The sequence below is a fragment of the Oryx dammah genome, unplaced genomic scaffold (genome assembly GCF_014754425.2).
Source record: "Oryx dammah isolate SB20612 unplaced genomic scaffold, SCBI_Odam_1.1 HiC_scaffold_26, whole genome shotgun sequence".
Taxonomy (NCBI): Eukaryota; Metazoa; Chordata; class Mammalia; order Artiodactyla; family Bovidae; genus Oryx; species Oryx dammah.
The window spans coordinates 18,544,782-18,558,224 of record NW_024070210.1 but is presented as its reverse complement, the minus strand read 5'-3'; the positions used below and the strand labels follow the sequence as shown (position 1 = coordinate 18,558,224).

The 13,443-nt window shown below is 45.3% G+C and overlaps 1 protein-coding gene across 3 annotated transcripts in view; it reads right to left on the bottom strand.

Moving 5' to 3' along the window:
* DPF3 (double PHD fingers 3) overlaps positions 1–1,841 on the bottom strand; it is a 292,610-nt gene extending 290,769 nt beyond the window's left edge. For all 3 annotated transcript variants that reach the window (XR_005718633.1, XM_040226150.1, XM_040226151.1), the window contains exon 1: positions 1,788–1,841. Coding sequence is in view for 2 of the 3 variants with exons in the window: in XM_040226150.1 (XP_040082084.1) it covers positions 1,788–1,819 (32 nt within the window). In the remaining variant the exon portion in view is untranslated. The remainder of the gene's footprint in view (positions 1–1,787) is intronic.
* Positions 1,842–13,443: the final 11,602 nt, after the last annotated feature.

Below are 13,443 nucleotides of genomic sequence, written 5' to 3'. Positions count from 1 at the left end.
TCTGCCATAAAACATTTGCTTTCTTGGGTGAAACACTGTGGCGTTCAAGTGCAGTGTGTCGGAGCTTCCGAGCGAGAACTGAAGCCGGGAGCTGCTCTCTAATCAGCCCCAGCTTCCAATGTCCTCTTAGCAGCGTTCGTGTGTGTGTGTGTGTGTGCGTGTATGTATGTAAAACTCCGAGATCTGGGACATTCCTACCCTTTTCCCCTATTACCGATAGGAGATAGCTGGTGCAAACACTTCCCATTTTCTCAGCGCTTTCCTTCGCGTTAAGACCTAGCCCCCCGCTGCCCTCCTCCCACCCCGCGTGCGAACCTGGCTTTCAACTCCTAGGGGAGCCGCGGGTGCGGACGCGGAGGCGCTGAGTTGAAAGAATCAGAGTGGGCATCCGCCACGCACCGTAGAGAATTCGGCACGAAACGCCTCCCCCGCCCCCCCCCTCACACACACACACCCGCACCTCCCACTCTCCTCTCGCCCGCGGCTTCCAGCCCAGCTGCGAAGTCCTAATCCCAGGCGCGCAAACCCCCCACCCAGCCACCCACCCACGTCGCGCCGCAATCCGAGGGAGCGCCCCTCTGCCAACATCACTGCCAGTAGCACCCCTTTTAGAGCGATGCTAGTTTTCCGAAGCCACCCCCGGCTCCGCGATCGCGAGCGGACTTGGCGGCTTAACAGTTCCACCGACTGGAAGGAAGGAAGGAAGGAAGCCAGGATGAAAAGGAATGGGGGAGGAAGGCGGGCAGGAATTGGCTGTGGGACCCGGGGCTGGCCCCTGCGTGTCATCGCCCAGCCCGCCCCCCTCCGTCCCGGATCTGGGCGTCCGCTCAAAGTCTCCCGGCGGCGGCCAGAGGCACCTGCCCCTCGCTCTGGCCGGGAGCAGACGCTGCCGGCTCGGGCGGCGAGCTCCCCAATAAGCTGCCTCTCGCTCGCCTCGGCTATTCACCCGCAGGAGCCGAGAACACCATTTATGAGACCTGCAGCTCTTCCCTGTCTCCAAATCAACCCCAAGTTAACCCGAGTCGTTCATTTACTACAGCCCATTCCCGGACAAACACACCCGTAGACACACCGGCGACCGCCCGAAGCGCCGTCACGTTCCCGGGGGCTGCCCCGGCAGGAAAGCCCCGGGCAACCACCTGGGCCCCAGGGCTCCCGGGACCCGCTGCTCCCCCCTGCGGTGCTCCCAACTCCGGAAGGTTTGCACAAACTCCCCGCAAGCGATCGGAAGGCAGAGAGCGCCCTGCAAACTCCAGAGCTGCCGCGGTCCGGTCGCCCCGGAGGACCTAGCAGCCGGGCGGGGGGCCGCGGGCTCCGGAGGCGCGGGGCTCAGCTAGGTGCGCCCAAGGCGGCCCCAGAGTCCAGCGCTAGCCCCCACCAGGGCCGGCCCCGCCACCCCCGCGCCGCGCGCCGCGCTCCCCGCCCCGCGAAGCCGGGGAGACTCAGGGGACCGTGCTGTCCCCGAGCTGCCCACGATCCCCTGGCTGTAGAGCTCGCGAGCGCCTGGCTCCCCTACAGACAACCCCTCTCTTCTCGGTCCGCCAATTTAAAAGAACACAAATGTAACAATTTTCTCGTTGTTAATTGCATCTCCTGATATTTCTGCGCGCTGGGGTTTAGAAAAAAAAAAAAGATGAAGAAGTAAGAGCTGAAAGAAAAGAGAGAAGCCCCGCCACGTCTGTAGGTGCCTGTAAGCGCTGTGCATTGGCAGCGCTCCGCACGCAGAAGGCGCCTTTTTTTTCATATTGAAACCACGCGGAATATGTACAATTTTTAGTCTTACTTACGCTTTCAGGGGGTTGTGAATGACAGTCGCCATTTTGCTACAATGTAACAGAATATTGTCTGTCTCAGAGTTCTAAAGGTTCGCTCAGGGGAAGCGGAGAGCCAATCAGAGTACGGGATACCGGCCCGCCGGCCAATCGGCGCGGCTGGTCGCCAGGTGGGTGGAGCCTGCACGGTGGTAGTTATTAGGGGAGCTGTCAAAGCCCAGAGGTCACTCCCTTTTGTAGAGCCCGAGAGCAAGCAGGTCTTAAAGGGGCAGTACCGCGCGAGCAGCTCCTTTTCGGATTGGGGAAAGTGGAGACGCACGGAGAAGTATCTTAGTTTGATTTGAATCCCTACTTTCTAAATAACTGCAGAGAGTTGCGCTCCTGGACAAAAATATTTAAGTACTGGATAGAAATATTTAAGTATTGCCAACAAACCGCTGAACTCCATTCATTAGCTTTTGGCTTTGCTGTTACGTTCCTAAATCCCCCAAACGGCAAATCCCCTTGTTCCCGTGCAAAAGTTGAAAGGCTGCCGTTTCGTCTAACACGTGTCCTGTCGTTTGCTAATCCTCCGAGTCTTGCGGCTTTTTTATATTCTCCTTCCCGAAGCGTTGTCTTTATCTCGGGCACCTTCCTTCTTGGCTTCTTGAACTGCCGCCGCCGTTCCTGGAGACTCCAGGACAGCAGCTCCCCTCCCCCTAGAATGTCTTGATGTCAAGCTCGCTCCCTGGGCTTTCGTTACGTAATGCGAGGTGGTCACTCTGAAGGTTCCCGACTATACCCTCTTCTCTTCTCACACACACCAGAAACTTCTGAAATGGTCAGATTCCGGCTGACTTGGGAGCTAACTGGGCCCTGGCACCTGGACCTTTAGGCTTAGGGAAGAGGAGATTTAAAGGAACTTTGCAGATTTTGTGCTCCCAGGAAAGAGAGTAACCAGCCAAAAGTTGTGGAACCTAGGCTGGATGTTGCCAGGGTCTCTTTCGAGGAGTAGCACACCCGATTCTGGAGTCACCTTAAGCTGACTAGATAGAAGGTGAAAAGACTTTGCTAATGAATAATCCGATGTGACCCGAGGCGTTCAGAGAGTCTCTGTCTGCTTCAAGCCAGTGCGAACTACTCACTGGTGAACCCCTGACAAAACCAGAAGACTTCTGCGAAGCCAAGCTTCCACTGGGCAGCCTGGAAGCTCTGGGGGGATGAAATCGCACTAAATCATGAATAGCGGCCTCGTTAGCATACAGAAATCTGGCTCCCGTCCCAAAGTTGTTTAATCGGGTCAAACAGCTAAGATAGTGGGGGAGGGGTGAAAAAAGGGGAGAGGAGATGCCAAATTGCCAGTTTTTCAAAACTGTGCCCTCTCACTTCCTTTCTCAGTGCTGCTCTCAAAGCAATGGATACAATAAATAAAAATTGTTTTATGTTCCAGAATTTTCAGAGTTCAATTCCACACACTATTAAAGTTACAGATAAACAGAAGAGGACTGAATCAGTATGTTTGTAAGACTTGACATTTTTAACCCCTTCTTTCTGCCAAGTTAATAGCAGAGTCAAGTTCTATAGATTGCTGTGTAACAGTTTTGTTTTTTTTTAAGTACAGTTGATTTACAGCGTTAATTGCTGCTGCACGGCAAAGTGGTTCAGTTATACATATGCATTCTTTTTAAAATATCCTTTTCCATTATGGTTTATCATAGGATATTGAAAATAGTTGTCTATGCTATACAGTAGGACCTTGTCGTTTATCCATTCTGTGTATAATAGTTTACATCTGCATCATACATCTGCTAATCCCAACCTCCCTGTGTAACTTCTTGCACAGCATCTTACAATTTGAAAAGTTATTCCCCTTTTCTAAAATTAAAATTTGAAAAGTCTGGTCCTTTATTAATTTGTCAAGGGATTGGTTCAAAAGCTAATACTTTGCCTGTGATGGGCCTTGACAACATTAAAAAGCCCAAGAAGTATGAGTTTGAACTATCAGTCAGAACTCCCAAAGCCTCTTTGAGATATCAAAAGCACAGCACAGGGAGCTCAGTTCTGTGCTCTAGGATGATCTAGAGGGGTGGGCTGTAGGGGGTGGGAGGGAGGCTTAAGAAGGAGGGGATATAAATATACTTATAGCTGATTCATGTTGTTGTACAGCAGAAACCAGCACGTTGTAAAGCAATTATCCTCTGATTAAAATTTTTTTTTAAAGCATAGCAATTCAGATTGGAAGGCAAAGCATGTTTTAATATATGCACTTGATAAATAATCAGAAAAGGTAGTGCCTGCCCTGAACAAGGCTTACAACAGGAGAGGGAAAATATGTTTATATTACATATTACATACTCTAAGCATGTATAGTCATTCATTGAGTTAAGACCAAGATGCAGAAACAAGCATAATTCCTAAATATCCAGTACATCTGAAAATGGCAGACTAGATCTGTCTCCACTGTGAGGAACTACTAATCCAGAATTTAAGCATTTATGTTATATTTTATAATAATTGAATTAAAAAATATGAATTAAGGACAGGATTTTGGTTTCTTAAGTAGCATAGCCTTGCCTTTTATAATTTAATGGAATGCCATTTTAACTCTGTCAACATAGATATGACTTTTAAGTAAGCAGAATTGTTGTGAATTCACCTTTTATCCATTATAAGACATATAAGAGTTATTATTAATTTAGCTTTGGTTTTTATGTCATAGATCAAGATTTTTTTCTACAATAAGGCAAGTTCTGTCAATTTGCAGATAGTCTGACCCACCTGCAATGAGGCTAAATTGTTCAAATAGGACTTAAAATGTACTGCTCTCACCCCACAAAAAAAAACACATATTTTTTGCCAGAATGCTCAAAAGCAAAAGAACTTAGAGCAGACAGGTTTAAACAAGACCATAACCCTAAAAATTTGGGAAGAATGTTAAATTTTACTTTAATTTTGCAAGGAAGTGCTGTATATGATTTAGAAACTTGGGCCCTAGAATTTACCTGCTTGAGGTCACCATTTGCCAGCTGGGTCATCTTGAGCAAATTTATTTAGGAACTTGAATGTTTCAGTCTCCTCATCTGATAAATGGCAGTAATAATAGAACCTACTTGAATGAAGTAATGCATGTTATGTGTCTGGCACATAGCAAGCTCTCGATTAAGGCTGATTATTCTTTTTCATGTAGGTATTTAATTCTTTCCTGATGGCATAAGGAATGAAGGGGATCCAAATAAAAAGACATATCAGAAAGTGAGTGTCCATCAAGTTTAGTTTTTTTTAACTCATTAATTCAAGAAAAATAAGCAAAGAACAACTTTGATGAGAATGAAATAATAAATAGGACTAATTGAGTTAAGGGTCATATAATTACTTAAATCCCCTAAATGCCCTCTTCCTGACTGTAATATCAAGACACTTTTAAAATCCCATGTCTAAGGCTCTATAGATAGTCATATATTTGAATATACTCCACCACTCCCCAAAGCTTTCATCATGATTTAGTTGGTTAGGTGACTTCATTTGAAGGACAGAGTAGGCCCAAAGTAATCACTTACCCATCCCACCTGGAGAGTCTAAAGCTGTGCCGTCTAATATGGGAGCCGTGAGTCACACGTGGCTCCTAAGCATTTGAAACGTGGCTAGTCTGGATCCAGATGTGTTATAAGTGTGTATACACACCAGATGTCATAGACTTAGGACCAAAAAACAATGTGAGATATCTCATTGATAATTTTCATATTGATTACATGTTGAAATGAAAATATTTTGAATTTACTGGGTTAAATTTAAAATGTTATTAAAACTAATTTTACCTCTTTCCTTTTAATTGTTTTAATGTAGCTACTAAGAAATTTTAAAATACTCATGTTGTGTTTCTGTGGTACAGCATTGCTCTAGACAGTGTATGTGACCAGGGAAAGAAGGCTGAGGCCTTTCTCAGTCATGTTAATCCATCCCATGTAGTCCTCTCAGATTCAGCTTTGACATCAGCTAGCAAATCTCCCTGGTCCAGCTTAAGCATGTGTTCCACGCCACTCATCCAAAGTACCATTTGGGGTGCAACCAAGGACTCAAAGTACCTGAACCACTAGGGACACTGGAATATGTTTTCTCTTAAAAAAGTTTGAAGACTATCTCAGCAGACAGTGAATCAAAGCTATGAGGAGATGCTCATCCAGAAACAGGGGAAGAATGGCATTTCTGTAGCAAGTGTCAGCCTTTCCACCTGACTTCTGTAAGAGAGAGAAGTAAGAGAAGGAGATACAGGCCTCACAAATAGCCAGAGAGGTCAATGAAAGAGGAAGCTCGCCACAGAAGCCATCCAAAATAAAGGCAGTTCCCAGCAGGCTCTGTGAGCTGAAGGAGTCTGAAGTCCTGTGGGTGTTTAAAAAACAAGAACAAGCTCACCCTCAATCCCTCCTTTCATCCCCAGAACAGTCAGTCATGCTTTGGCAGCTGGTTGGCCATGCTGGTTCCCCTGAGATCCAGAACCAGCTCTAGTGTATTATAGGCACTGAGCTGAAGAGGTGCGGGCCCCAAAACTGTAATCTGATGACTTCCCTGGTGGTCCAGTGGTTACGACTCCATGCTGCCAATGCAGAGAGTACAGGTTGCAGGTTCGATCCCTGGGAAATTAAGAAAGATCTCACATGCCACATGGCACAGCAAAAGACTTAAAAGAAAAAAAACAAACAGTAATCTGGTTTTCTTTCTTCTTGGGGATGTAGGTGGTGGTAGGATTCTTAATCCATTCACAAAATCTCAAAGCATAGAAAAAAAAATCAAAGTCTGGATATGGGAGATGCTCCCAGGGCCAAACCTCTGAAACCTATTTCAGGACAAGCTGAATTGAAACCAATGCACACTGCTTCCACTCACTCAGTTCATTCATTCACTCATCTATCAGAGGCTTTCTATGAGGGAGGCTTTGTGCTAGGCACAGGTGGTGAAATAAAAATAAACCAGACATGGAAACAACCCTCAAAAAGCAATTCCCATCCATCTGGAGAGAGAATAAAAATAGTAGGCCCAACCCTATAAGCAAGTAGTGTAATTACTTGATGTGACTTAAAAGGGAAAAGTGGCCTGCCCAGCCAGTCTCGCCTTTTCCTGGCATAGAGCCCATAATCCTATCCTTGAGTGTTTACTGAATGCATTCACTCTTTTGGATTTTCGAGACTTCATGGTATCAAGATTTTCAGAAACTAGTATAAAACAAGGGAGAAGTGTACATGCCAAAGAACCTTTTTGGAGGGAGCAAAGTACCTCTAAACATTGCTGGAGGGAAAGGCATCATGGAGAAAGTTTGGATCCTGATTAGGTAGATTTCAGGCATAGTCAAGGAGTAAAAGGCTTTCCAGATGCAAAATGTGGACTAAAAACAGCTAATGCATTCATCAAATATTTGTAGATTCCCTCCTCTATTCCACTAGGCTCCTTTCTGCTGGGCCTCAGGCTGCAGTTAGACCTGAGAGAGTCCCCACCTTCAAAGGACTCATATTTGAAAGATATGGGAAGAGGGGAGAAGGCAGTGAAGATGTATGAGGTGGGAGAACAGGGGATACTGTGGGGCTGGATGAGGCATCAACCAGACAGGAAGGTCAGGGCTGTCCTCTTAGAAGAGATGATCCCTGAGCTGAGTCTCAAATGACCTATGGGAGGAGAAATGTCCTTGCAGAAGTGGTAGCTCACATAAAAGCTTCGGAGGTGGGAGAGGGCATCATGATTTCAGGGGATCCTGTCACAGGAAGGTAGTTGCAGGGGGACAAGTGAGACAGGAAAAGCTAGCGAGGTGAGAATGCGGATGTTGCCAGGGCTAAGATTTGTCTGGAAGGCAGTCGGGCAACACTAAAAGATTTTAAGCTGGGGTGAAAATGAAGCCGGTGCCTTTTTAGAAAGCTCATTTCAGCAGCGATGCAACCGCAGATTGGAAAGAGACTGAGCCGGCGGGCTAGGAACCTGCTGGAAGGCGTTTGCACTGGAATGAAGATAAAGGACAGGATGCGTGATTTCTAAGGAAGTAGAACCCTCAGGACGTGGTTGCACGCTTGCCGTGGGCTGGAGGGAGATGAGAAGGGCCCGGGATAATGCCAGGTTTCTGGCTCCCGGAAATGCCAACAGCCAGCTCCCCTTGACTAGAGAAACATGAAGTCAAGGCCAAGTCCTAAAGACTGGAGACCAGTGAAGTCTGTGGGACAGGGGCTTGTCTTAATAAAAATCATAACCCCTCATTCTCCAATCTCCCCCATAATGCTTGTATGAATTCCCTGGGGGGAATGGCGACCTAGGCTGGGATACTCTTATACCCTCTTCCTCTGGCTTTTCTTTCCTCAATGGACTCTACCCTCCATCAAGCTGTTGTTGTTCAGTTGCTAAGTCGAATCCGACTCTTTGCAACCCGGAGGACTGTAGCCCTCCAGGCTCCTCTGTCCACGGGATTCTCCAGGCGAGAATACAGGAGTGGGTTGCCATGCCCTCCTCCAGGGGATCTTCCCAACCCAGGGATGGAACCCGCATCTCCTGCATTGACAGGCAGGTTCTTCTTTACCTTCTGAACCACCAGGGAAGCACCTTAAGGGCCTCTTCCAAATCCCTTCCTGCTAATCCCCACCCTTTCCCCCAGGCCATGCTCCAAATCGGCTTAAAGAAGTCTCCCTCCTGGGTAGTTGCAGAGGATTCTGAGTGAGTGAAGTCGCTCAGTCGTGTCCGACTCTTTGCAACCCCATGGACTGTAGCCCCATTACCCCCACGGGGAGGAAGGAAAACCATGCCTGAACCAAGACACAAAGGACCCAACTTCCCTTCAGATTGTATCCACGCATAAAAACATAAATCCACCCCCTGAGCCATTTCCTGGGTAAAGAGAAACTGCCTTTCATCTGCAAAATGGCTACCCCAAGAACCCCCCAAAGAGGGCTTTCTGCGGGGTATGGCTTTAAGTGTGGAGACACCCCGAGGCACCTGTCTCCCTCACTCATAACCACTGACATGACCTCGGCTTCTCCTCTGTCACTGGGCAGGACGCATCCAGGAGAAGTGGGAGAGCCAAGCACAGGAGAGGACACCAAGTCTGGGTGTTCTGCAGATATTTACACCACCATATAAAAATAGGTGGCCACGAGCAGGAGGGGTGGACAGACGCCACAGGACCTAAAACGTCCCGCACTCTGGCGAAGACGGGGACAGAGGCCTGCTGAATCGCAGATGCTTTATACTCTGACGCTCTAGGCGATGAACTCTGGCCTACATAGCTGAGAAAGGACCTCAACTCCGTGTTCACTCTACTCAAGGGGAAAAAAAAGAAAAGGAGGTGAGAAAATGTTCCTGAAGTCCACAGAGGACTCAGTGCATTTTAAATGTCTCTCAGCCAACAGGGGCAGCCAGCCTGGGGACAGCTCCTCCCACAGAGTCCAGAACCGCCCCCCTCGGCCCCCCGAAAGAAAATGGTGATAGAGGATAAATGAGACAGGACTGCAGGAAGAGAGATGAAATGGAAGCGATTGGTTCTGGTAAAGAAGAGAAGCAAAAATCCAATGAAAGGGGATCATTAAAGTCTAGACAAGAAATGAAATTTATTTTGGTTACCTGGATTCCCAAAGTCACCATATGTTCTCTGTTCTCACCAACCAACTTATGTTATCCTTGCACAATAGACAAAACTTTGTATAACTGCCATACTGTAATAGTTGGAAGTTCCACTGACAATTCTGGAAAAAAGGGCTATTTTCTAAACACAAGTGGGCTCACTCATGATGACTCCAAAAATCATGTTTCTAAAAAGGCATTTAATAAAGCTGATGCTAAATATTTTACTCATACCCATTCGGTAGGGTATAGGATGTAAACCTATATAGATTAAATGGATCTCTAGATTTAATGGATTAAATTAATTGCTTGCTACATTTGGTTTCCACAGTTTTACCCATAGCTACATTAAACTATATTGGGGGGAGTTACCTGGTGGCCTAGTGGTTAGGATTCTGGGCTTTCAGTGCTAGAACCCAGGTTGAATTTCTGGTTGGGGAACAGAAATCCCACAAGCTGTGTGGCATAGCCAAAAAAGAAAAAGAAAATATATTTATATTTTAAAGTGTCTCATTTTCTGTCTCTCTACCCCATAAAATGTGGATGGAAGGTATGGCACTTTTAAATCTCTGGAGCCTGGCCCTAGACCAAGCAGACGGTTAATAATTAAAAGGATACATAAAAGCGTAAATAACCATATCTAGTAATATACATCCCACCCTATTAAACAACTCTACTTCACATCCATAAGGATGACTAGAATCAAATACTCAAATGACAAGTCTTGAGGAGGATATGAAGAAAACAGAACTCTCATACATTGCTGGTGGGATTGTAAAATAGTGCAGCTGCTTTGGAAAACTGTCTGGCAGTTCTGCAAATAATAAACATAGATTATCGTATGACCCAGCAATTCCTCTCTTGGGTACAGATCCCCAAGAAGTGAAAACATATGTCTATGTACACACTGCTATATTTAAAATGGATAACAAACAAGGATCTACTGTTTAGCACATAGAACTCTGCTCAATGTCATATGGCAGCCTGGATGGGAGGGGACTTTGGGGGAAAATGGATACATGTATATATATATATGGCTCAGTCCCTTTCCTGTTCACCTGAAACTATCACAACATTGTTAATCAGCTAGATCCCAACACAAAATAAAAAATTTAAAAAGTAAAAAACATGTCTACACAACAACTTGTACATGAATGTTCATAGCAGTATTATTCTTAGTAGTCAAAAGGTAGGAACAGTCAAATGTCCATCAACAGATGAATAGATAAACAGAAGATAGTATATACACACAATAGAATATGATTCATCCAGAAGAAAGAATGAAGTACTGATACATGCAACAACATGGATGAATATTGAAAACATCACGCTAAGTGAAAGGGAACAGTCACAAAAGACTACATTCTACATGGTTCCATTCATATGAAAGTTCAAAATAGGGAAACCCATAGACTAAGACTGTATTAGTGGTTATTTAACGACTGGATGGGACAGGTGTGAGGAACAGGAGAGGAACAGCTAAAAGGATTTCCTTTATTTTTGGCACCACTGAGTGGCTTGCAGGATCTTAAATCCTGACAAGACATTGAACCTGGGCCCCTGCAATGAAAGCACTGAGTCCTAATCACTGGACCACCAGGGAATTCCCCAGATTTCTTTTTCAGGCGATGCAAAAGTTCTAAAGTTGACAGTGGTGATGGTTGCACTTATCTGTGAATACAATAAATCTCATTCAACTGTACACTTTAAAGGGTGAACTGTACAATAAATGAATTTATATCTCAAAGTGTTTTTTTTTAAATCTCTACTCATAATAATGCCAGAAGCCCACTAACCCAGCAATCTCTATGGCCAGTTCTCCCTTATAACTGTGCTAGACAGTAGAAAGCATGTCTGCTAGAGGAAATTCAACTTTCTACTTGATAATTCTATATTCGTATTAGCTTCTTAGCGCATACCAAGTAATACAGAGGGAAAGTCCTTGCCATGGAAAGCTTCAAATATTGAAGCTATAACTATGCCAAACAAATGAGCTCATTAACAGATTCTGAAGGCCTTTGGATTTCTGGTCTTTCTGTAAAGTCAAATATAAGTGTAGTAATGTCACATATTAGCCACTCTGGGATGCTTTCTAAGGTGAAATTTCATAACGAGGAGGCTGAACCAAGAATGCATTTTTACTTAATGACTAAAGCTTCTCCTATCCCAAGTTTGATTTCTTTTTAATCTTTAGTTTTATAAGGGGGGGTGGTGCATGAGTGTACGCGCTCAGTCATGTCCGACTCTTTTCAACCCTATGGATCGTAGCCTGCCAGGCTCCTCTATCCATGGAACTTTCCAGGCAAGAATAGTGGAGTGGGTTGCCATTTCCTACTCCAGGGAATCTTCCCAACCCAGGGATCAAACCCACGTCTCTTGAGTCTGCTGCGTTGGAAGGTGAATTCTTTACCACTGAGCCACCTGGGAAACCCATATAAGGAGGGGATAGGAGGGCAAATTTCATCAGAATTGAGGTTCATTTTCACTTGCGTAATGTTTTTCTTAAGCTAGTGGTTATCCTACATTGTGAATTTTGGTAAACTTTCATGTGGTAAAACCAAGGAATGACATGACCGGAAACACTGATGACGATACTGAAGAGTAAGGAGGGAGGTGCAGAGGAAAGCATAATCAGCAAATGTCGAGACCAAATCCTGGCTCAACTACTTACAAGGTACACAAACTCTGGCCTATGACTTAATCCTGAACCTCAGTTTCTTCATCTGTAAAATGGAGATATCAGATACCAGCTCTTAAGGGTTTCCAGGAAGACGTTCATGTCATAGTGCAAGTGACATAAGGAAAAGCAACTGATGATGTAAGCACCTGAGAAATATTTCTCCCTTCTCCTTAGGAAGAGGATGAAAGGTTGAGTCCTGGGTGGTGCTTAAGAGGTACAAAGAAGGGCAAGAACAGAAGGTAAGGGATGGTGGGGTTAGGGGGAGTCAGAGGTAAATAGTGTGTGGTCCACTAGATCCAATGAAGCCAGATAGTCTTAGCTGCTCAGTCATGTCTGACTCTTTTCGATCCCATGGACTGTAGCCCACCAGGCTTCTCTGTCCACAGGACACTCCAGGCAAGAATACTGGAGTGGGTTGCCATTTCCTCCTCCATGAAGCCAGATAATCCCCAGCCAAAATGGGAGGCAAGATGTGCCTGTGTACAAGGAAAAGCACATTAACCCAAAGCAAAATGAGAGCCAAATTAGCCTGTCGGTCAAGTCTTTGAGTTTATAATGGATGGAGTCCGTCTTTTCAAGAATTTCCTTTTGGGATATCTAAGGATTAGATGTGGATGTGGTGGACGACAAGAGGATGTAATTAAACGTTAATATCCAGGATGTGTGTACTAGCAAGTTACTCACTTGTTAACAGGGATAGTTCAAAAGCCTGGATTTTCAGGGAGAAAGCCGGAATGGAAACCAACATCTAGTCCATCTAGTTCACCAAAAGAGAAGAGAGTGTCTTCTCTTTTGACACCCCGTTAGGAGGAGGATGGAGTTGTACAACTGTTCTTTACTGAAAAGAATAAAACCGCAGTCTTGAAAGACCGCGGAGTCCACCCGCCCAAATTTGTTACTGGCAATTGAGCGCCCTCTAGTGTCATTTCATAGGGAAGACAGACTTTGAAAGCGGCAAAGTTTGGAATCATGCAGGGTTCCAGCCCTGGAAAAAACTGCCAAACCAGCAATGTTTACATAGATACCTTCCAAGGCAGAAGAGGGTTGAAAAAGCATCAAGATGATACAAGTGAGTCCTACTGTCATGAGGTTTGGGAGCATCGTCGGTATTCATAAGATGTTTGTTGAATGATTTAATGACAGTAGGTCCATGGCAAAGAGTCTTGAATTAATGCCACATCAGGATATTGACATGTAATGAATATGCCACCTGTCAAATGGATACAGCAACGGAAAACTTGATTGTTCCACATTTTAGGATGTTTTCTGAGTGATGCAGTTGAGTAAGAACCATGGCAGGATCACCTATTTGAAATTAAGGAACTGCTCCATTGGATCAACCAAATGGGCATCCTGTCATACAAGCAGGTCACCTTTTCCTCTCTGAGCTTTGGTGAGTCCATCTGCAAAGCTTGGGGAGATGGG